Source organism: Lithobates pipiens, unplaced genomic scaffold (genome assembly GCF_037356315.1).
Source record: "Lithobates pipiens isolate NorthernLeopardFrog02 unplaced genomic scaffold, aLitPip1_a1.2 Scaffold_16, whole genome shotgun sequence".
Classification (NCBI taxonomy): Eukaryota; Metazoa; Chordata; class Amphibia; order Anura; family Ranidae; genus Lithobates; species Lithobates pipiens.
The window spans coordinates 538,205,966-538,231,646 of NW_027507748.1; the positions used below are offsets into that span (position 1 = coordinate 538,205,966).

The 25,681-nt window shown below is 44.6% G+C and overlaps 1 protein-coding gene across 2 annotated transcripts in view; it reads left to right on the plus strand.

Moving 5' to 3' along the window:
• Nucleotides 1-25,681, plus strand: part of RB1 (RB transcriptional corepressor 1) — a 307,484-nt gene that overhangs the window by 34,849 nt on the left and 246,954 nt on the right. For both annotated transcript variants that reach the window (XM_077483264.1, XM_077483265.1), the window contains exons 7-10: nt 6,921-7,031; nt 7,510-7,658; nt 20,930-21,007; nt 24,839-24,948. In XM_077483264.1, coding sequence (XP_077339390.1) covers nt 6,921-7,031; nt 7,510-7,658; nt 20,930-21,007; nt 24,839-24,948 — 448 coding nt within the window. The remainder of the gene's footprint in view (nt 1-6,920; nt 7,032-7,509; nt 7,659-20,929; nt 21,008-24,838; nt 24,949-25,681) is intronic.

A 25,681-nucleotide genomic window follows, 5' to 3' on the forward strand; every position in this document is an offset into this window, starting at 1 on the left:
GAAAAATACAGCCAGTGAGCCGTCAAGAGTAGAACACTTCTGTCCCTGTCCCTGTGTATTTCATACAAGCAGGTTTTTTCTTCTACAATTTGAAAGATTATTACTATGATGTCTCTCCATAGTATGACTAAACATAGCAGATCCCCATCTAGTCCTCTGGGCCAGCAGGAGGCTGGGGATCAGGTAGATCTTCCCAAATATTGGAAGATAATATTTTTCCTCTTCAGGGGATCCTAAAAGGGAGGGAGTAGCCGCACAAGTCAGGTGTTTGTCTACTCCCTTACTTAACCCTTTTGTTGCCTGCAGCACAGGCTCTTGAGGTATCTACGTCTAATAGGGTTCATTTGAACCTGCCCCACCCGGGGATGTTTTTCCAATTCATGCATAGCTATGTATTCTGAATGGGAACATTTCTATGAAAGAAATGGGGGGGGGGGGGGTGTCCAGCTTTAATGCACTGATGTTAAAGGATCCAGCGAGTTAAAGTTGGATTTTCTTTTTAAAGGCAAGATGTCTTGTGCAGTTCTGGCTGCAATTGGAGTAGCTCAGTCCATTAACCCCTTAACGTCTGCTCCACTATTTTGGTGGAGCACATTTTGAGTCACGCCAATGCATTGGAATATGGACTCCAAGGGGTTAAGGAACAGGTGTGAGATACCTGAAAGTTCTGCCTGATCAGCAGGCCCGACAAGGGGCTGGTGTATTTGACGCACTGTGTCTCGCAGATGCTATGAAGGACTCGATTGTTTAAGCCCTAAGGCTTATACTTGGACTAGTGCATTTTTGCAGAGGTCCGTGGCTGAAATATTAATCAGCCGAAGCACCAGGTGAAAACCCTTATCCATTCTAAATAGTCGTACCCCAGAAAGGGACACAGACTGGCTAAGTACATCCAAAAGGGGTAAAGCTCTCTTTACCAGTAAAAGCAGGTTCAGACAGTTCTCCTTTTAATTGTGCAGCCTCTCCTATGCCTTAGTTCCCAGGGGTAGCACCAGGATCTTGGGGGCAGAAAGCCCATAAAGCAGAATGCTAAGACCTTCTCATGAAGGAGCACCCCCACTCGTTCAGTTGAGGGAAAGGTCCTGTGATTCTCAGTCTGGCAGGAACAATGTTAAGAGCAGAGTTTCAAGAGCCCGGATGGCCCAGTCTGCTTTCGCTCTGCGGGTCCGGGGTTCGGGTCCTGTTTGGGTGCTGCCTGTGGGGTCCTTGGGGCTGCTGATGCGGCAGTCTTTATGCAAAAGTGTCCGTCTCCTCAAAGAATGCTCCTAAGGTGCCAGAGAAAAAAAACAAAAAGGGAAAGGAGAAGTCTCTTTCTGGCCTCTGGATCAGCTGTTATCCCAGTCGGTGATATCACATTCCCTTAGTGGAACAGGGTTGTTTTTTTTTTTTGGCGCAAACCTTTTAAGGTCTCAGAGCCAAACAGAGAGGTAAGACCCATTTTAGATCTCGGAGATCTGAATCGGCACTTCAACATCTGATCCTTTCAGAATTCGATCGGCTGTGTCCATCCTGAAAGGAGTGGAGTTGCATATCTCCATGTGCCAAAGCTTCCAGCTCACCAGAAATTTCTGCAGTTTGAAATATAAAATTATTTTTTCAATCGTGGCACTGCCATCCGGCTTAGCCACAGCACTACGAGTGTTCTGAAAGATTCTGGCACCTCCTTTAGCCAGGTTAAGGGCTCAAGGCATAACAGTCCTAGCCTATTAAAAGGAACTGCTTTTAATAGATCATTTAGTCTGAGGTCTAAAAATGATTGATCATCTGATCTCCGCTGTAGATATCTGAAATCTCTAGGTTGGATTCTCAGCCTAGGAAGATTCTCCTTAAAACCATCAAGGAGGTTACTTGGGGGCTGGTTATAGATGCCGTACAGAAGAAGGTATTCTTACCTCAGACGTGAATCCATTCCATTGTAGGACTAATTCAACTTATCCGGATAAAGGAAAATTCTTTCATTCGGCTGCAGGAGATTTTGAGGGGCAATGGTGGCCTCCTTCAGGGCCATCCCTTAAGCGCAGTTTTATTCAAAGACTGCTTCAAGACACCATCCTGTCGGTCTAGAATAAAGAGGATTCAGGCCTTGTTTGTTTCCAATATGCTTGGCTCCCGATGTAGGTCAGAGCCTAAATTGGTGGTTGTTTATCCAGCAGGAGGGAAAATCTTTATCCTGCAAGGTGTTAAAAGATGCCAGCCTTCTAGGCTGGGGAGCAGCCCTGGAAGAAGATTCTGTCCAGGGGAGATGGTCCCAGTTAGAGGACCTTGCCTATCAACTTTGTTGGAAGTTTCAGGCAGTACATCTGTCCATAGAATCTTGGCGGTCAGATTATGGTACTGTCCTGACAGTCCTGTTTTTGTCTAACAAGGGTCTGCTAACAGGTGGAACAGTCTTCCCAGGGGATCAGTTTTTACTGATCTATGCATTTCCTCCAGCTCTGCTACTAAGCGCCTTCTCTGCAGGATTAAGCAGGAACAGAAGGAGGTGATTCTGGTGGCCCCAGCAGGGTCCCAGAAGATCTTAATTTATCAAGATCATAAAGAGTGCAGTAGAAGTCCTTTGAACTCTGCCATTATAGCCAGACCTTCTTGTACAAGGTCCGGTATTTCATCCTACTTTACGGACAAGGAGTATAACAGGTTTGACTGTTGAATCCGACTCTATGAAAGATCGTGGGTGATCTCCTTCAGTAGTGTCTACTTTGACTAATGCCAGGAAGCCGGCTTCCAGAATCACTTACTATAGAATCTGGAAGGCATAGGTTTCTTGGTATGGATCCAGGGGTTGGCACGCCAGGAAGTATGTCAATAGGCAGGATTCCTGCATATGTGATCTGAAATGAAGCTGGCCTGGACTTTTATCAAGAGCCAGATCCAGGCGGTGTCTGTCTTTTCCTATGGTCCCTTGCTTCCCACTCTTGGTGCGTAGCTTATTCAGGGGGTAACATGGCTTATCCCACTATCAAAGCACCTTTTTAAATCCTTAGGATTTAAAATTGGTCTTTTCGGCTTTGCTGAATCAGCCCTTTGAACCTTACGAGAAATTCTCTTGGTTCTTTGACAAAGATAATCTTTTTTGCTTGCCATTTCTTCTGCTAGAAGAGTGTCGGAACTAACTGCTCTGTCTTGTAAGAGCCATATTTCATCATGCATAAGGATGAGGTGGTTTGATGTCCTCATCCTGAATTCTTACCAAAAGTGGTAACAGGTTTTTATTTAAACCAAGTTATTCTTCCTTCTTTCTCCCCAGAAGCCATAATCTGTGGAAGAGAAAGCACTACAGTCTTTTGATGTAGTAAGAACGATCAGAATCTATTTCAAGGTGACCGCTCAGGTTCGCAAAACACAGGTTTTGTTGTACTGCCAGAGGGTCCAAGATATGGACAGGCAGTGTCAAGATCCACTATTTTCCAAATGGGTTTGTCAAGTGATTGATCAAGATTCAGCTTAAAGAAGATTCTTCCTTCTCATATTAAGAGCACACTCATCCAGGGTGATTAGTGCCTCTTGGGTGGAGCATTATCAGGCCTCTATGGCTCAGATCTGTAAGACTGCAACTTGGTCTTCAGTGCAAACGTTTATCCGATTTTATCAAATTGATATTAAAGGTCTTGAGGATATTGCCTTTGGGCACAGCATATACTGCAGGCCGCAGTATGAGTCCTCTGGCCTCCTGTTTCTTTGATTTCCCCCCCCCCCCCTTCAGTTGCCATTGCTATGGGACATCCCACATAGTTATTACTATGGCTCTGTGTTCCCTGATGTAAGAAAAGAAAATAGGATTTTTAAAACCGCTTACCTGTAAAATCCTTTTCTTTGATGTACATCAGGGGACACAGAGGTCCCTCCCTTCTTCTTATACACTTTGATTGCTTGGCTACATAACTGAGGACTCCCAGTAATGGGAGGGCTTATATGGGGGAAATTCACGCCTTGCGGGGCGTGCCAGTGTCCAGCACTTGATGCACCGATATAACCCACATTTTACAGGTAAGCCGTTTTAAAAATCCTATTTTGTGATGTTCCGCCCCAAAGTGCTCAGAAATCCACCCATCACAAAGTTTTTTTTCTTTTTTTTCTTTTTTTTTTTTTTGCAGCACTGGCCATGTAAATCTGCCCACTAGGGATGAGCTTCGAGTTCGAGTCGAACTCATGTTCGACTCGAACATTGCCTGTTCGGCGAACAGTGAACAATTTGGGGTGTTCGCGGCAAATTCGAAAAGCCGCGGTACACCCTGTACAAGTCTATGGGAGAAATCTAAAGTGCTAATTTTAAAGGCTAATATGCAAGTTATTATTCTAAAAAGTGTTTGGGGACCTGGGTCCTGCCCCAGGGGACATGTATCAATGCAAAAAAAAGTTTTAAAAACTGCAGTTTTTTTGGGAGCAGTGATTTTAATAATGCTTAAAGTACAACAATAAAAGTGTAATATTCCTTTAAATTTCGTACCTGGGGGGTGTCTATAGTATGCCTGTGAAGGGGCGCATGTTTCCCGTGCTTAGAACTGTCCCTGCACAAAGTGTAATTTCTGCAGGAAAAAGTCATTTAAAATCACTCGTGGCTATAATGAATTGTTGGCTCCCCATAATACAGTGAACACTCATTGAAAGTCATTGATAAAAATAAAGCGTGGAGTTCCCTAAAATTCAGATAAAGACCCTCCAGGTCTGGTATGTATATTAAGGGGAACCCTGCATCAATTAAAAAAAAAAAAAAAAAAAAAAAAAAGAGGGGTTCCCCCTAAAATATCCATACCAGACCCTTTATCCGAGCACGCAACCTGGCAGGCCGCAGGAAAAGCGAGGGGGGGGGGGGGACGAGAGAGCGCGCCCCCCCCTCCTGAACGGTACCAGGCCACATGCCCGCAACATTGGGAGGATGCTTTGGGGGTCTGTGACCCCCTCAAAGCACCTTGTCCCCATGTTGATGAGGACAAGGGCCTCATCCCCACAACCCTGGCAGGTGGTTGTGGGGGTCTGCGGGCGGCGACTTATCAGAATCTGCCCCCTTTAACAAGGGGACCCCCAGATCCCGCCCCACCCCTGTTTGAAATGGTAAGGGGGTACAAAAGTACCACTACCATTTCACAAAGAAAGTGTAAAACCATGTTGAAGACACACACACACACACACACACACACACACACACACACACACACACACACACACACACACACACACACACACACACACACACACACACACACACACACACACTTGAAAAAGTCCTTTATTAAAAATAAAAAAAATTTAAAAAAGATTCCAGTGGTGGTAATACACTCTTGCTATCCAGGGATGGCTGATCTGATCCAGCGACGGGTGATCTCTCCCTCCAGCGCAGTCCATCCATCCTTCCTCTGTCTCCACTGGTGGAGACACTGCGGGATCCCGGCAGCCTGACATTTCTTATGAGGAGGGTGGGGCCACCTGTCACCTGACCCCGCCCCCCTCTGACGCAAGTGGGAAAGCCTGGCTTCCCCAATGACGTGTGTGTGACCCGGCCCCCCCTCTGCTGTAACGGAAACCTGCGAACCTTTGTGCAGGGACAGTTCTAAGCATGGGAAACATGCTCCCCTTTACAGGCATACTATAGACACCCCCTAGGTACGAAATTTAAATGAATATTACACTTTTATTGTTTCACTTTAAGCATTATTAAAATTGCTGCTCCCGCAAAAAACTGAAGTTTTTTTTTTTTTTTAACTTTTTTTTCCATTGATACATGTCCCCTGGGGCAGGACCCGGGTCCCCAGACACTTTTTAGGACAATAACTTGCATGTTAGCCTTTAAAATTAGCACTTTAGATTTTGAACGTTCGAGTCCCACAGACTTTAATAGGGTTCTAAAGTTCACACGAAGTTTAGGTCTGTTCGCAGGTTCTGGTGCAAACCGAACTGGGGGTGTTTGGCTCATCCTTACTGCCCACCATGGACATTAACTTGCCACGGGAGCGTGGGCCACAATCTGACAAAAAAAATAAATAATTCTGTTGTGTGCCATCTCGCCGTCACAACAGCTGATGGTAAAATGTGACGTTATGTACGGCGCATGCATTGCGCATACTCCCTTCAGCCCAGGCACTATTCAATGGGGGGCATTTCTCGATGGAACACCTGGACGAACTGCGCATGCGCTGTACATAATGGCACAACATCTGATTTTTTATTTTTTTTTATTTTTTTTTTACAATCCGCTGTTGTGCCGGTGAGACGCTGACTGTGCACAATAGCCGACTGAAGACCTTTTTCAGTCAGATTGTGCCAAAGCACGTTCATGTAGATGAGGGGTGGAATTTAACATGAAGGGGCGGATGTTTTCAAGGATGGCCACTGCTGCAAAGATGGGGGCAGAATTTAAATGTTTAGCTAGCTAAATAGGCCCTCCAGGAAGAATAGCAGATAAAGATTTGTTTATCAGATTTGTTTGGGCATCGTTACTGCACAGCACAGCCAAGATCCTCCTCTTCCTGGGTCTCTCGCTGGTGCTCCTGTCCCCTCCCCCCTGACAAGTGCCCCAACAGCAAGCAGCTGGCTATGGGGGCACTTGAGCCCAGCTGCAGCTCGAAGTGTTCATTCAGACACTGAGCTGGGGCTAGCCCCCCCCCATCTCGCTCTCTCCCCATTGGCTCGCTGACTTTAACAGCAGCGGGAGCCAATTGCACTCCACTGCTGTCTTAGCCATTGAGGGGGGGGGGGGGGGGGGGAAGAGAAGTTTCTCCTGCTACATCGCTGGATAGAGATGGGCTCAGATAATTATTAGTGGGGGTGGCTGCTGCACACAGATTTTTTATTTTTTTTGATCTTAAAGGCAGTTTTTTTTATCTTAATGTATTGTATGCATTAAGATAAAAAAAAACTGCCTTTACAACTACTTTAATTATTTGTATTTTATATAATTTTTCTTTTTTTTTTTTTTTTCTCAGGGAAAGTTTTGCAGATGGATGATGACCTTATAATCTCGTTCCAGTTGTTGCTGTGTGTCTTGGAATATTTTATCAAGCAATCGCCATCTGATATTCTAAAGGAACCATATAGTATGTCATATTGCAATTGATTGTTCGTGCATTTCCGATCCGTGAGTTTATCAAAGTTGCTGAGTAGTAGAGCTTGATGTCTTACTGTCCCCTTTGGGAAGTATAGGGGAAAGAAAAGTCTACACAATGACTTTATTGCCTTTTTCATTGCAGCAATGGAAAAAACATTTCTATCATATTTACCATGCGTTGACTTGATCTTGTGTACACCAGTAAGGTGAACATTTTCCTGTCTGATATTTTGTGCCTGTGTATGGATTCATTTTACATATGTTGGGTTAATGCAACACCTATAGATTGTCAGTGTGTATAACACATGATTTGGCGAAGGATACTTTATTTTTATTTATTTTTGTTGCATTTGTAATTATTTAAAAGTGGTCCCTATGTTGTTTTTCAGGTGGTACATGGTTAATACATTTTAAGTTTTTTCATATTGGTAAATGTTCTAAATATTTTCACAACTGTTTGTATGCAGAGAGCTCTGTGAGTGGACTTTCTGTGAATGGACCAACCCGAACTTCCCGCCGCGGTCAGAGCAGAAACACTCGTACGTCACGGCAGTCTGAAACAGACACCAGAATCATAGAGGCTCTTTGTAAGGCTAACGAATGTCCTGTTGATGAGGTAATCATTTCCTTGTTTTTAGTTTGTTCTTGGCAAAGGAAATATAAACAGTTCTCTCCTAAAATATAAATGGCTAGAGACAAGTATTTGTTCTCTCCAGCAGTACATTAGCCTAGAAAATGGCAATTGCCATACCACAGTTTGCCTTCTTGGAAATCATGTGTTTCCTGGGGCTGGAGGTTTCTGGGATCATAACTGAATAAGCGTCTGTTAACCAGTTAATATCCATATGGGTTACATAGGGGGAAAATTAAGGTTAAAGGTGGTTCTAAAGGCTCAAGGTGTGTTTTTTTTTTTATTTATTTTTTTTAAACTTTGTGCACTCTCTGTATAGCTCCCCCCTCAGCTCCCCCTCCTGTTACTTACCTGAGCCCCATCGCAATACAGCGGTGTGCAGGAGAACCTCGGGTCTCCAGGGACCCTGCTTCATTGGCTGAGACAGCAGAAGGAGCCATTGGGTGGGATCCAATGAGAAGAGGGGGTGGGGCCGACTGTGGTTCTTTGTGTGAATAGACATGCAGAACAGTGGCTTGGTAAAGAGCCTGCTTGGGTGCCACCATTGCAATCTGCTTGCTCTGGGGGCTCTCGGAAGGAGGGAGGGGCCAGGAGCGCCGGTGGTGGACCCGAGAAGAGAAGGATCTGGGCTGCTCTGTGCAAAACCGCTGCACAGAGCAGGTAAGTATGATGTATTTTTTTGGGGTGTGTGTGTCGTGTGTTTTTTTTTTTTTTTTTTTTTTTTTTCTTTGCCTCTAATATCACTTTAACAAGCAAATGGAGTGTTTGCATGTAGAATACACACTGGGATAAAAGTGCTCTCAAGGGAAAGCATAGTGGTTTACAAAGTTCATTGTGATTTACAGTATAATGCACCAATTACTTTTACAGTTACATAGTAGTAAGTCCAACTAGGGCTGAAACAATTAATAGATTATTATTTTCATAATCGATTAATCGGCCAGTAACATAATGGGATTAAAAAAAAACTAAAATTAGCCCTTTATATTACAAAAAGAGCAAATAATCGCTACTGTAAATATTACTTTCACTGTTCTACAGTAAAAAAATGAACTCCTTACAGTAGTGATTATCTGCTTTTTCTTTTTTTTATACTATAAAGGGCTCATTTTAGTTTTTTTAACCCCATTATGTTGCTAAATGTCTTAGATGTGCTTCACATCTATGTGTTTATTGGTGCTTTTTGCAGAAATGCGCTACAGTTCATTTACATGGTTTCCTATGGGACACGTTTACATCAGAAAGTGTCAGGGACTTTTAACGCAAAATTGTGCTTTATTGGTTCAATACACTTCAATGGAAAAGCTGCAGAAAAGCATGTAATGGGTTTTTGCAGCAATTTGTGTTTTTTTAATCTGCCCAAAAAAAATATGCAAAAATGCAAATTGCAGTAAAATCACGTGCACAAAAATCAAAACATACAGCAAAAAGAACTGCAGAAACAGATCAAAAGCAAACTGCATAGGTGGGTACTGAGCCTTATGCTGGCCACACCGATCAATTTTTCAGATGAGAATATTGAGACGAAAAATCTTTGTACATTCGCTGAATGAAAGAATTTTGTTTGAAATTTTCACTTGTTTTTAACATTCTGTTTTTAAAATTTAATGTAATTTCTGAACGGAAACCACATACACTGTCTGAAAATTCCTTTGACTAAGACGTTTTCTATTATTTCCAAATTGTCCCGTCACTGTGGTTGAAAATGAACGTCAATTTGACACACTTTTTTTTTTTTTTTTTAAAGGTTATTAATCGATTAATCGAAACAATAATCGGCCAACTAATCGATTATGAAAATAAACGTTAGTTGCAGCCCTAAGTCCAACCTATGTGTGTGATTATATGTCAGGATTACCTTGTATATCCCTATATGTTGTGGTCGTTCAGGTGCTTAACTAAAATTTTTTTGAAATTATCAATGCCACCCGCTGAGACCACAGCCTTAGGAGGGGAATTCCACATCCTAACTGCTCTTACAGTAAAGAACACCTCTACACAGTTTAAGGTTAAAACAAAGAAGAGAGCAGAGCCATCCAAGTGCAGCATGATAAAAACATTTTAATATAGTACAGACTATTTTAAACTCACAAGATTGTAGAGATTACAGCGCATGTGAAATGGTATAGGAAGTTCATCCACTCCTGAAGGAAGGCAGTCTTGGAGGGGATGGTAAGGGACTATATACAAGATTTTAGCAATGACGACTGTATCCTGCTCCTTCAGCATGCATGCTCCTTCATCAGACAAAATATTTGCCTGATGAAGGAGCACACATGCTTTGAATGCGCTGTAGCACTAACCCCCAAAGGAGCTGCTGAATTTTTCTGTGCTTACCGATTACCTCCTCCAGCTCGTATTCGTTGTCCTCTTCTAGGGGTTCCCATGGCTGATAACCCAGTAACTGTAGAGACCGACGGTCAAATTCCTTGTTAGGATTTTTTAATTTTGCATAAAACGGTTGAACGATTCAGTCTCTGAATTGGGAATAGAGGGTATCAGGGTAGAGTTTAGCTCAGGTGCTTGGAACTGCTGACTTCAACAAAAGTCTCTGGTCTATGTACACAATCCAGGGAACAGCCGCTCGCAACTGGACTCTTTAACTGTTGGCTAAATCCTTAAGTTTGGGTTTAGCAGCCAACAGGTCATTTCAGCATTCAAAGTCTCTCACACAGACTTGGTTGGAAACTTGGTTATAACTGGAAGGGTAGAAGTAGGAACTTTTCTTGCTGTACCAGAATCTTTCAGCCGGACCGGCGATACTGTAAGAATTGTGGATTCAATCAATGTCCACGGCAGCTCAGCTTCCAGGCACTTGCCGAGCAGTCAGCCTTGTGCATGGCTCTCTCACTGAAGAGTCCTCCCCTGGTCGTGTGTAGCATTGCTGGGCCTCTCCAAACCCGAGTCGGTACCGGAACACCTTAGAATCCTCCTTCCAGTTACTGCACCTTGAGCTAGCCAGTTCTGAGGCTCTGAAATGGATGGATCCGCACCCCATTCCTTGAGGGCCCCTGGGGGCTGGTCAGGAGGACCAGGACTACGGAGTCAGCAACAACTTTTGGACCGGAACCCAGAACCACGTGACTTTGGCACCTTAAGTAACCCTTCCCGTATTACACAGTGAGACAAACGCGCCCACTGATTGGTTCCGAGATAGATTGGTATCCAATGCGTCCAACCAGACTGCGTTCCATAACCTCACAGGTGTACAACCCCACCTATGACCAGGCAGAACTTCTATACAGCCCAGCCAAACTGATGCCAAAGTACAATTTGGCACAATTAGTCCCAAAACTCATTACAGTTTTGAGCAAAAGCTAAATTTAAACATAGCGTGTACTCGTTAGGAGTACTGGCGCTACAGCGTGCTCCTCCCCACTCTCACCATCCAGAAGCCGCCCCTGAGCCAAATCTGAGAACCAAGAAGCATTGGGAGCCACCAGCGCATCCGGGAACATTAGCTGCCTCTCCACTTGTGAGCCGACCGCCTTCCCCCCAGGAGTGGATGAATTTCCTATACCATGTCACATGCGCTGTAATCTCTAAAATCTTGTGAGTTTAAAATTGTCTGTCCTATATCAAAATGTTTTTTATCACTCTGCACTTGGATTGCACTGCTCTCTTTGTTTTTACTGTCTACAGAGACCCTTCTAGCTTTGTTATGAGCCGGGAGCAATCCAGAGTCGGCCATCTACACACCTCTTGCTGCATTTGAACTAGAGAATAGATTAATCTCCCATTTCTCTCTATTTGAGCTAAAAAATCAAAGTGAATACTGTGCTGTGACTAAAACCTACATCTAAAAAAAGCTGCAAACATCACTAAAAGACTGACGGTTAAATATAGAAATAGAAAAGAGAAAAAATGTTGCGCTGAAATTTATATGTGTATACCTGTGAAAACTATATCGTCAAAAAATCACAATAAAGTGCAAAGTGAATAATCTTATATTGATACAAGATTAATAAAGAAGTGGTACTAGTATAGATCCCAAATGGATGTACACATTAAAAAAACAATTCCAGAGAATGTGAAGAAAAGTCAGTGTGAGTAGTAACTACTTCCATGTAGTTAAGTGATAAAACCTTACGGTGCCCGAAAAGAGGGATTGCTGACAACACCACCACCCTTAGGAATGAGGCTTACCGAAACTCAGACTTGAAAAGGCATATGCCTCTCACGTCGTGAGTAGCTTTATAGTAAATACGGCAGGTCCCTGCTTCGAAGCATCATGATACCCCAGATGACGTCTTAGAGGACGAAACGTGTCGACTGGACCTCACTAACCGCATCACGCCATTTGCGACAAATTTGAATAAGCCTGTTTTCTACTTCACAAATATGAGTGTTTTTAATCTTTACTAGATACAATTAAATATCTCTTAACATTACTGCACTATGCAAGTTTTTTATTTATTTATTTATTTTTTGTCAAAATTCACTATGCATGAGTACATGGAGATTTGATGACCACCCTCCCTCCGCCTATTAATCTGCCGCTCATCCCTTGAGACTTCACAAACGCCAAACTACTAATCCAAATTGTGATAAGAGGTCTGCCTCCTCCCTCTGGTCAGGGGGCTTATAGCCTTCTCCCAGTATTACTTTCCCCTTTGCAGCTCTACCCATAAGGATTACACCTCCTCCCTTGCTCCCTTAGTGATGTTATCTCTCACATTCACTTGTACATCATTTTTGATATACAGGCATACCCCTCTCCTTTTTTTACCCTCTCTATCCCTTTAGTACAGGGAATACCGTTGAATGGTTGCCAGCTAATTATGAGAGCTGTTGAAACAAGTCTCTGAAATTCCATTAAAATCCTCCTCAAACAGTAGCTCTGGTTCTCCCATCTTGTCCGGCAGACTCCTGGCGTTGGTGAACATGCCACGTTGTTTAGACCGGTCGCATACTGTCTCCTTTATTGGGTGTTCTGAGGTTGCAAATAGGACTTGTTACTATACTTTACTTGGGTTTAGTCAACCTACCACTAATGCCCCCAATACTACCCTCTGGAATATGTTCTACGCTACCTCTACCCCCCCCCCCCCCCATCGCCTAGTTTATAAGACCCTCTAACTTTTCGGCCATCTTCACTCATTTAGGTGCAGTCTTTCCTTTTTTTATAGAGCTGGTGACAGACCTGAGAAGTCGGGCCAGTTCTCCAGGAACCCAAACCCCTCCTTACTACACCAGCTCCTCAGGCACTAGTTTACTTCCCTTCCCTTATCTCCCTCTGCCTTTCTGATATGGCTCGAGGTACTGGTAGTATTTCTGAGAATACTACCTTTCGGATCCTTTTCCTCAATTTAGCTCCCAAGTCCCTAAAATCGTTTTTTTTTTTTTTTGGGACACACAATCCTCCCCTGAATTTGTCATTGGTGCTAATAGTGCACCATGACAGCCGGATCTTCCCCAACCCCTCCCAGTAATATGTTCACCGGATCCGTGATGTGCGGTGCCCGGTAGACAACATACATTTTGTTGCTTCAGGTCTTTGTGACAGATTGCCCTCTCTGGCCTTCTAAGAATGGCGTCCCCTACCACCAGAATCTTTATTTTCCCTTGGCTTTACTCCCACCCTCACTGGAGGAGTTATTCCCCTGGGAGCTAGGGGATTCGCTCAGCTCCAGCAGGACTGGTCCCTGACTGGTTTCACAAAAGTCGCGCAACAGAGCATACTTATTGGGATATTCCAGCCCAGGACTGGCTCCCTGGCACTTTCCCCTCTACCCTTCCTGACTGTCGCCCATCTACTCTACTTTGGGAAGGGTCTTCTCTGTGTTGATAGTTGCTTCCCTGGATTGTGTGTGTGTGTGTGTGTGTGTGTGTGTGTGTGTGTGTGTATGTATGTATATGGGTGTATATCTATATCTCTCTATCGCACGGTTTCTAAAACGAATTCTAAAGCAATCCACTGTCAAAGTGCAACACTATAAAGTGCCTTCACAGTATGTGCATAAAAATGTCCAAAGTGTGTCAAATCCTTGGAGGAAGATTATTTAAATCCGTGGATAAAAACGAGGACCACTAATTAACGTCCTGTTGATATGGGTAAATATGTGGTATAATAATATCCATAAATGACTCCTCAGATTCCTTCTTCAACCACTAGTCTCACAGAACTCTCACCTTATGTATATGAAGTAAAATGCATCAATAGATAAATGAAGATCTTTCCAGCTTCTTATTGGGGACTCGTTATGTAAACATACACTGTTAAATAGAACCACAGGCACTTCTCCAGCTGAATAAATCCTCCAACAGGCCGTCCTGATATGCTCTGGTAGGGCACCACAGCAAGGGGGGAAAAGAGAAGAAATGCATCCCAATAGTGTAGTGGGTTTAAAAAAACGAGAGTAATATTTATTAAATACCAAAAAGACTCTTGGGCTCGGTTCACACAGGGGCAACACTACTTTCAACACGACTTTTGGAGGAAACTTGGACATAACTTGAACACGACTTGGGGCGACTTACAACACGACTTTAAGTTGCCCCAGGCCAGGCAACTTTTGCCATGGCCAATCAGAGAATGAGCTCTCAAGGGGGAACTCCACACCAAATTTAAAAAAAAAAGAAACCGCATGGGTTCCCCCTTCCAGAGCATACCAGGCCCTTAGGTCTGGTATGGATTTGAAGGGGAACCCCCTACGCTGAAAATACGGCGTGGGAGTCCCCCCCAGATCCATACCAGACCTTTATCCAAGCACGCTGGCCGGCCAGGAAAGGGGGTGGGGACGAGCGAGCGCCCCCCCACTCCTGAGCCGTTCCAGGCCGCGTGCCTTGGGGAAGGGGGGACCGCGCGGCCCCCCCACCCCAAAGCACCTTGTCCCCATGTTGATGAGGACAAGGGCCTCTTCCCAACAACCCTGGCCGTTAGTTGTCAGGGTCTGCGGGCAGGGGGCTTATCGGAATCCGGGGGGCCCCCTTTAATAAGGGGGCCCCCAGATCCCGGCCCCCCACCCTATGTTAATGAGTATGAGGTACAATGTACCCCTACCCATTCACCTGTGGGAAAAAAAAGTAAAAATAAAACACAACACACAAGGGTTAAAATAGTTTATTGCACAGCTCCGGGGGTCTTCTCGCCGGACTCCTCCGCTATCTTCTGCTAGCTCTTTTACTAGCGGAGGAGCCCGGCTTTCTTCTTCGCCGCCGTCCTCTTCTTCCGACTTCGGGGGTCTTGTCCCCCTCTTCGGGGGTCTTGTTCCCCTCTTCGGTTCTTCTTGCCGGGCCACCGCGCCTTCTTTTAGCTCTTTTACAAACGGTGGCCCGGTCTTCTGTCGCCGCTGCCGCCGTCTTCTAGTCTTCTATTCTTCTGTTCTTTTCTTCTGGAGATGTTGCCTCGTCGCTGTCTCCGGTCACAAAGGCAGGGACGCGGCGTGCGTCGACTTATATAGGGACGTCACCGGATGATGTCCCTGCCCATTATGATGTCAGTCCCAGAGGATGCTGAACAGAAGACTGCGGCAGCGGCGACAGAAGACCGGGCCACCGCTCGTAAAAGCGCTAGAAGAAGGCGCGTTGGCCCGGCAAGAAGAACCGAAGAGGGGGACAAGACCCCCGAAGTCGGAAGAAGAGGTTGGCGGCGAAGAAGAAAACCGGGCTCTTCCGCTAGTGAAAGAGCTAGCGAAAGAGCAGAAGATAGCAGAGGAGTCCGGTGAGAAGACCCCCGAAGATGGAAGAAGACCCCCGGAGCTGTGCAATAAACTATTTTAACCCTTGTGTGTTGTGTTTTATTTTTACTTTTTTTTCCACAGGTGAATGGGTAGGGGTACATTGTACCCCATACTCATTAACATAGGGTGGGGGGCCGGGATCCGGGGCCCCCCGGATTCCGATAAGCCCCTTGCCCGCAGACCCCGACAACCAACGGCCAGGGTTGTCGGGAAGAGGCCCTTGTCCTCATCAACATGGGGACAAGGTGCTTTGGGGTGGGGGGGCCGTACGGCCCCCCTTCCCCAAGGCACCCCCATCTTGAGGGCACACGGCCTGGTAGGAGGGGGGGGGGGCGCTCGCTTGTCCCCACCCCCTTTCCTGGCCGGCCGGGTAGCGTGCTCAGATAAGGGTCTGGTATGGATCTGGGGGGACCCACACGCCGTTTTTTTGGCGTAGGGGTTCCCCCTTTAAATCCATACCAGACCTAAGGGCCTGGTATGCTCTCGGAAGGGGAGAATTTTTAATAAATTTGGCGTGGAGTTCCCTTTTGAGAGCTGATAATTCTGTGAGAGTCGCCGCCGTATAGATGGAGATCCGACTTGGAGGCGACCTCCATTGATATCCATGGGTACCAGTTGCCTACAAGTCGGATTGAAGTAGTACAGGAACCTTTTCTGAAGTCTGAGCGACTTCAGTAGTGTGCATTAAGACGGCTCTCATTCACTTACAGTGTTGTGTGCCTGACTGCAGAGAGGGGGTGGTCAAAACGCAAAAAGGAAGCAATGTTTGCTGAGATGAGACAGAACCTTGTGGCTGGAGTGGTTGTTACCGACAGAACAAGCCTCAGACTGGTGCAAGATGCACTTGGCCGCACTGGAGCAAAGGAAAAAGGAAAGCAAGCCGTCACTTAGTGCAAAGAGTGAGCAGATGGGTGCGGGTGCCCATGGCAACAAAGCAGAAATCCATACAGTTGACTTCATATGGCCTATGCTGTCTTCTGAACGTGTTGAAGATTTTTTGAAGGATTTTGCAATGATTGCTTCCTACAGAGAATGGCCCAAAAGTCACTAGGTTGAGTTGGTGCAACCTTTTCTGATGGAGGAGTACCAAGAGGTGTACCGTGGGATGTATCATAACTGAGATGACTACGACCATTTCCTAGGAGCAATCCAATATATAGAGCGCTGGAAAAGATCAGCGGGGAGAATGTGGTCTCCCCTAGCAACCGGAGAAAGTCTCTTTGCAGAAAGGAGGAGCTACAGCAGAGAGGTGGCCCAAATTCTGAGTAAAGAGGTTTGTGCAAAAGTGTTTGTTGTCACCCCTGGCAACTTTGAAGGAAATTTTGTTCAGCCTGCAGGGGGTGATGGAGAGCACAAGAAACCAGTGGTTTCAAGTTATGGCTGCTTGTGTGAAGTGGTCAGCCTATAGAAGAAGGCCCAGTATCCAGCATCCCGCAAGGGGTATGACCATGTGTGTGTGGGTCTGTTACCCCTGGCAACAGGAAATCTGTTTTGGCCTGCAGGAGATGTAGGAAAATCCAAGAAGGATGTAATGTTGCCCTGTGTCCATGTGAGGGCATTAGCTTGTGAGAGCACAGCAAAGAAGGGACAACACCCTCAATTGAAGCTTTCAACACCTGCCAAATGGAATGGTAAGACTGTTGCAGTTACAAATGTGAGAGAGACTGGTTATGGGACTATTCCCTATGAAGTGGGAATAAGTCCAGTGAAAACAATTGCTTTCAGAGACTTGCGGCAAGTGAACACCTTGTGTAGTAGCAAAGCCCAGTTTGAAGCTGAACCTGCAGCAAGCTTGGGGACTGGTAAGGACTTGTCTTCAGGCAGTGTACTGTGTAGCAGGAAGACAAGCGGTAAAAATTAATATAATGTGTTTCTTACTAATGCAATTAAAAATGTGAGATTGCAGCCAGAAATGTCAGGGGTGACCACTGAGAAATGTGTGCTGTTGCCCCTGGAAACTATGGCAGGTGTAGCAGTGGTATCCCTGGAGACCACCCAGGCAGTGGCGTAGCGTGGGTTGTCAGTGCCCGGGGTAGGGCAAGAGATTTGCGCCCCCTAACCCACGGATTTTTAGCACTCTGAGTCTCTTCCGCTAGTACAGTAGTACCTACCAACCTGATTCCTACACCGAACTACCTGACCACTATACTAACCTACCTGATTCCTATGCTGACCCACCTGATTCCTACACTGCCCACTACACACATTATTATTGCTCACTGATTGGTTGCTAGATGATACTGCACATAATTACCACTTACCCATTGTTTGCCAGAGGTTACTGCACATCATTAATACAAACTGGTTGCAAGAGGTTACTGCAAATTATTATTGCTCACTGATTGCTTGCTAGAGTTTACAGCAGATCATTACTGTTCACTGGTTGCTGAAGGTTAATGCACATCATTACCACTCACTGGCTGCTAGAGGTTACTGCACATTATTAATGCTCCCTAATTGGTTACTAGACATTGCAGTACATCATTACAACCCACTGATTTGTTGCTTAAGGTTACAGCACATCATCTCACTGCCTGCAGACCACAGACTGCGGAAGTGACGAGACTCACCAATATACCGAAAAGAAGAACTAATTATTAGCAATTGGGGTTGAGGGGTGCTCTGTGTAGGGAGTGCAAAGCTTAGAGATGCGCTTTGTATGGAATGCAGGGTTGGGGTGTGCGCTGTGTGTGGTGTGCAGGGTTGAGGGGATGTGCTGTTTGTGGTGTCCAGGGTTGAGGGTCCCCCCCCCCCCCCAAATATAAAGCTCTCTTTTCCATAGATTGCAGTTCAGAGCTCAGCCCCCCGGCTGCCATTATCCCGTACAGAGCTTTCCTCTGTAGAGGATTACTCATAATGTCCATGCAGCTGCCGGTAAGGAGGGGCTTCTGTCTGTATGGATGATGTCTTAGCCTCTTCCTCCTGGCCCTGGTTTCCTCCAGTCCTGGGGTGGTTGGTGCAGGGTCAGAGTACTGGGCCACCTAGCAGGAACAGGCAGGATTCGGGAGAAGCGGCGGTGGTTGGAAGTCTGGGCGCTGGGGCGGGCTTAGTGGATGGACAGCATGTCGCACGGGCCGGGATCCTTGACCTCGTGTGGGGGAGTGGCGTTTAATGGAGAGGATGCCTCGTGAGCCGGCTTTCCCCCCGCCCCCCCCCAGTCTCCGCACGGTCCCAATCCCTGGGATCATCACGGATGGTCTTCAGTGTACATTTACTCAGTGTGTCAGTGTCCCCGCTGGAGCCGCCTAAGCCGGGACTGCACTGCAATTTTCTCATAGCGAAGTGGAAGAGCTTACAGTGCAGGAGAAGAGCTGCAGGTAACCTGCCACTGCACCCCACAAAATTCTGCGCCTGGGGAATCGCCCCCCCCCCCCCCCCCCCCCACGCTACACCACTGCACCCAGCAGCTCATGGTGTCTGAGCTCGGTTTCCCAGGACAACTGTGTCGCCGCCCCGACTGACAAGTGTGTTTCACATGAGGTGAAAAGCAATGTATTAAATATCCTACAATCTCATACTGCTAATGTTCTAACACAGCTTTTACAAGGCAGAAAGGTGGATAATGATGATGAAAAGTGTATTACTGACAATGTTGATGGTTTGGTGTCTCCCATGGTAACCACAAGCAGTGCCACAGAGTTGTGCCAGGAAACCTCACGAGGACTCCCTGTGTTGGAGCTGGCAGTGATGCAGGGCGGCTCTGATACTGCTCAAGTGGAACACAATGGGAAAACGGCTCAAGTAATGGAGCATGAATTTTCACAATCTGATGTGGTTGACAGTGACTGGTGCAGGTTGTCTGCTGCTAAACCAATCTGTCCATCTGTGTATCCTTGGGCAGAGGGAGCAGTGCTACGAAGTGCTGGTGATTTGAGCACATACAGGATAGAGTGGGATAGTCTTACCATTAATGTGTTAGCAGGGTGGAAAGAAATTTCTGACGGTAATAGTAAGCTGGACACTATTGCTGCTGTGACAAATGGAGAGGTTGCAAAGCCAGTAGACACTGGTCCATTGGCTGTTGCAGAACTTAACCATACATACATAGCAGAGGTTTTGTCCACAGCAAAAGATGAGTAATGTTGAGTTTCAGGATGGTGGGATAATGCATAGGGACTTAGAAGGGCTCAGTATTGCTGAAAATGAAAGGATGAGTGTGATCCATGCGATTTGCAGTACTCATGGGGAGCTGCAAGTTTTATCAGTTGCCTCTGAGGTAGAGGTCTCTTTGAGTGTCTTGGCCTTTCAAGTCTTAGCAAATCAGCCCCTCCACATCATTGGTAAAGGAAAAGTCCCTAGAGTTTTGTGTTTTTAGATGTGGCATGTCTAGAAATAGGTGTTGTTGGAATTGGTGAAAATCTTTCTGCTGCACACCTGCATGTATCCACCGCAGATGGGTGACCTGGTACTACGCAACTTCAAAAAAACTCACCATGCCTCTTACTAAATACTTTGGAATGTCTGCTTTACAAAAAGGAGCCATTTGGGGGCTATTTGTACTTTCCTGGCTTGTTCGTGTCTCAAGAAATGAGAACGTTAGTACATCAGGTGTAATCAATTTATTAATGATAGGCACCATAGTTTGTAGCTTTTATAACTTTCACAAAGTCCAAATAATATATACTAATTTGTTCCCCACCCCCCCCCCCCCCCCCCCAAAGATATGTAGTAGTATACATTTTGGCCAAAAATTCGCTAAATTTTATAAAAAAAACGAAGAAAAATGCATTTTTTTTTCCATTTTATAGCGTAAAAAATAAACTCAGAGGTGACTAAATTAACACCAAAAGAAAGTTCTATTTGTGTGAAAAAAGGACAAAAATGTTCATATGGGTACAGTGTTGCATGACTGAGTGATTGTCATTCAAAATGTGAGAGCACTGAAAGCTAAAAATGGGTGTGGTTAGCAAGGGGGTTTAAGGGCCCAGTGGGTAAGTGGTTAAAGGGAGTCTGCCCTTTTGAAGGGGTATAGGGAAGAGAATACTGCAGATAAACAAGTAAAATATATGTAGGAATTGTTTCGTCTCTATGTATTGCCTGAGGCTGTTCACTTCACTGAGTGTATGTGATGGTTTACAACCACTTTGAGAAAAACTCCAAATTATATTCAGAAGCAGCCTGTGGAAATCCCCCAATGACATGCTTCAAAAAGGCATTTTTTTTTTTTAATTATTACTTCAAAGTACAATTGATCTGAAAGTGACTCCGTCAGGTGATCACAATACATTATAATTTCAAAATACAAGCACCTTGTGGCCTACATTTGTTTGCTAATTCTCGACTTGTTCTCTGAAAGCCCCTAGATCTCTGATGTTGACACTTGACAACATAAGGCCTTGATTTCTCCCCAACTAAAAATCCTGCTCAGCTGGAAACTAAAATCTATCCATTCTATTAACACTCAATCTCTATGTCTCTCACACTCCGTCTCTCATGCTATGAGATAAAAAAATAAAAAAGTCAACAAACTGCTTTTTTTATCCTATGGAAATATTTTTCCGCATGTTTCTATTTATGCTTTGATTACAAAAACATATGTTATTATGTATTAATAAATTGTATTCCATTTCTTAGGTGAAAAATGTTTATTTCTCTAGTTTTGTTGACTTTCTGAATTCTACTGGAATTTCTTCCATGGACGGTCTCCCAAAGGTATACTTCTAACTTACAGTATTTGTTATGCAGTTGAACTTGATAAACTAGACCTAATTTGCTTCCATCCCTTAAATTATTTGGTATCCTCTTTTTGGATCACCTCTCGCCTGGCCACTGAACATAAACTGCCGAGCAGGATCAGTGTTATTCTGAGAGGTCGTAATGATCCGTCCTTTCAGAAATGTTATTCATGGACACAGTGCATAACCGATCAGGGTTTCGGGCCCCAGTGATTGGCCCTGGTACCATGTGATTGTTGTGATTGGTCCAGTAGTAAACAATGGCTTTCATTCAATAGTTAACAATGACATCATGAATGTATACCAAACATCGGTTAAAATAATTGCTTGTACAGTGATCATCACTGTAATAAGCAATTCTTTTAACACACTGTGACAATGGCATTATGACATTCTACAGCTGTAGCAAGGATCATGTACAATGGCTGGAAGCTCTGATATCATTGTATGTCAGTACCACCAGTCATTGTCTCTGATCACTGCTACAGTAGTACAGTGTCACCAGACCAGGGCTGCCTGTTAGGGTCCTTACTCACTCCTGCACCAGTTAGTGTCTCTAATCACTGCCACACCAGTCCAAGTGTTCCTGATCACCACCCACACCAGTGAGAGTGTCACCATAAGGACTTGTTCACGTGTACGATGCTGCCTGAAGAGCCACCTATGTGCGGATAACCTTTCAGAGATCATTTGACTGGCACTTACTTTAACCCCTTGGACACAGCACAAGCACTCCAATTCACTTGAATGGGTCTCTATCAGCAGGCATACAGGGCATATAATTCCTGCCACAGTTGTGAAGCAAAACATTGCAGCTGTGGCATGTATTCTCCCCCAGCTGCTGCCTCTGCAGCTAAAGGGGGTAGAGGTTGAGGGGCAGAAATTTTCAGAGACTAATATTGATTTGAGTTTTATAAAATGTTGAAATTACTTTATCAATGATTTTGCGGTCTTTACCATAACGTTTACTTTACAATTCCATGCTGAAAAGTAGTCAAATGCTATCTAATTGGAAAGCAACTGGAGAGAAGGGTCCCTACCTGAAACAGGCAACGCAAACAGAAACCTAAAGAAAATCCTACCAAGTGACAGCTCTGTGTTCGCTCACCTAGAACAGTATAAAGCTGCAGTATGATCTCAATACTGTAGGTTTTTCGTTGTGCTTTGCCCATCTGCAATCTGAAATGTAGCAGCATTGACTCTAGATTTGCACATGGTGTGAGATGGGGAATACAGTATATGGTTGCTCTCATCTGTTTCTGGTCTAGGTTTCTTTTCACATGGCAAAGGTAATATAAATCAATGTCCCCTTGCCAGTGTTCTTTAAACATACTACTTCACCAACTCTAATATTGTCGTGGACTACAATGCAGCTCTTCCAAATCTCTCTGTGCTTCAATATGGTCTTCACACCCAAAAGTATATGTACTCGCCTGAAATTCTTTACTGCCTTAAGTGAATACGCGGGTCAGCACTATTTTCACAGCTTTTCCTTCCAGCCAGCTTCTTGGTTTCTTCACTCCTCCAAACCTTTTAGATCTGCTGCAAATCTTTTCTTTATCCAATACCATACAGGCCAACCCTAGTAACAAACAGGGTGTACCACAGTGTTGTGTGTGTTTTTTTTTTTTTTTTAACCACTTCAATACAGGGCACTTAAACACCTTCCTGCCCAGACCAATTTTGAGCCTTCAGCGCTGTCGCACTTTGAATGACAATTGCGCGGTCATGCTACATTGTACCCAAATGAAATTTTTATCATTTTTTTCCCACAAATAGAGCTTTCTTTTGGTGGTATTTGATCACCTCTACGGTTTTTATTTTTTGCGCTACAAATAAAAAAATACCGAAAATTTTGAAAAAAAAAATGTTTTTTTTGTTTCAGTTTCAAAACTTTGTAAATAAGTACGTTTTCTCCTTCACTGATGGGCACTGATGGGGCTACACTGATGGGCACTGATAAGGTGGCACTGATGGGCACCAATGTGGCACCAATGAAGTGGCACTGATAGGCGGCACTGATGAGCGACACGGATGGGCGACACGGATGGGCGACACGGACGGACACTGATAGGTGGCACAAATTGGCACTGATAGCTGGCACGGATGGGCGGCACGGATGGGCATGGATAGGCGGCACAGGTGGGCATGGATAGGCGGCACAGGTGGGCATAGATAGGCGGCACAGGTGGGCACTCATAGGCGGCACAGGTGGGCACTCATAGGCGGCACAGGTGGGCACTCATAGGCGGCACAGGTGGGCACTCATAGGCGGCACAGGTGGGCACTCATAGGCGGCATCGGTGTTATAGTAATGGATGCCAATCAGTGCCAAACAATAATGCATGCCAATCAGTGATGCCCATTGTGGCCACTGATTGGCATCCATTATGGGCACTGATTGGCACCCATTGTGCTGACTGGCACCCTGGTGGTCTAGGGAGGATTATGGATTTTTATTACCTTTTCCCTGGTGGTCTAGTGGTGTCCCTGGTGGTCCAGTGTGGGCATCCTCGGGGGGGCTGTGCTGATAATCGATCAGCACAGACCCCCCCCCTGTCAGAGGAGCAGCCGATCGGCTCTCCTCTACTCGCGTCTGACAGACGCGAGTGAGGGAAAGCCGATCACCGGCTCTTCCCATTTACACTGTGATCAGCCGTGATTGGACACGGCTGATCACATGGTAAAGAGTCTCCGTCGGAGACTCTTTACCGAGATCGTAGTTGCCGGGTGTCAGACTGACACCCCGCAACAACGATCGCCGCGATGCGCGCCCCCGGGGGCGCGCAGCGGCTCATTATCCTAATCACGTCATATGACGTCAGGTTAGGATAATGAAACCACTTTGCCGCCGTCAATTTGTAATAGGGCGGGCGGCAAGTGGTTAATTATTAAAGAAATTAAAAACAAAGAAATTGTGCACTCCCACTTTAAAACTTTTTTTTTATTTATTTTTTTAGCACGCATACATAACAATTTGTCACCTTAAGACCATCCAAGTTGGCCCCACTACCCTGATTCTGATATGTCTGGTAGGCACCACACAAATGCGCCATGGGCCGATATGAAGTCCCTTAGAGAACCCTGCCCAAGGCGTTTAGTCTAATATTGACATCTTCAGGGACAGACCCGAAATGGCAGAGCTGACCCGAAAGGGTGGGCATAGTCGGGCTCTTCTGCTGAGAGCCTGTGATAGATCCTTATTTGTATTAACCACTCACGCTTCAGAAGATTGTGGTGGGAGGGGGTCAGAGACAGAGGGGGGATTTTAACTAAAACCAAAATCCACACAAGGGACACATCCTACTTGACTGTAAGCTATGTTCCTTGTGCTGATTGTTTTTCTGTTTTTAATTTTATCTCCACTAGCTTTAATGTATGTAGATTTTCATTTCTCTATTTGGCTAGATAGAGGATGATTTTTTAATATCTAACTATTTTAAAGTGTTTTCTTCACATATGAGGCTACTGAAGTTAGGTGAAAACCGTGTCTCAGATGTAACCTGGGATATGATTTCTTGAGGTCCAGATACTTTTTGTTCCGTGATGAGCATAGCCCTAAATAATCCAGTTTATAGAAATACTGTATATGTTGCCAGACATTAGTGGTGCAAAACTGATGCCTCTGCCAGAGTTGTTATTGAACTTGGATGTGATCAGATTATCTTTAAATTGGGTAATTTTTGTTTTAACCACACAGAAAAAAACTGCTGTTTGCCACATGCATTTTATTGTTTGCTTGCTTCTGTAATCTAAGCACTGCAATAATTTTTTTGTTCATTTTTCTCATTTTATTTTTTTGTTTTAGGCTGAGGTAATTTCAAAACAGTATGAAGAAGTTTATCAAAGAAACAAGGACATTGACGCAAGGCTGTTTTTGAAAAATGATCCGTCTCTGAAAGTTGATATCCGTGAAAGGTAAGCAGAGAAATAAATATGCATATTTTCTTATGCTGGATCTACATCTGCAGTTTGTTTGTTTGTTTTTTCTCCCTTCAGTAAGCAGGTTGAATGAAAAAAAACAGCAATATTGATGCAGGGATCTCTCCCACTGGACTATTGTATTCTGACAGGGGGGACTCCCACCTCCCTGCCAAAATATACTGATTAGGGCTGAATTAAATGCTGGGTTTCCAGCAGAACTGTTTGACAGAAGCAGGTGGTTAGACCTGCTTCTGTTGAACAGCAAGCGCACATACAGACCATAATTCGGCCATTTCCTGACAACAGTATGTCTCTAACCCAGCTTTAGTATATCAAGATTTACTGATAGTGCAGTATTTACTGAGGTTTTAGGTGTTCTGACAAATAGACCAGAACCATGCTTTTACAAGTAGCTATATATATATATATATATATATATATATATATATATATATATATATATATATATATATATATATATATATATATATATATATATATATATATATATATATATATATATATATATATATATATATTTATTTTTATTTATTTATTTTTTTTTTTAAATCCATTTAGCTTAACCTATAGTTCCTTGAAAAAATATTCACCCCCTTGGCTTTTTATCTCTCTTGTTACATTACAGCCTTGGTTCAATGTAAATCGGAATTCTATGTGATGGATCAGAGCACAATAGTCTAAGTTGGTGAAGTAAAATGAGAAAAAT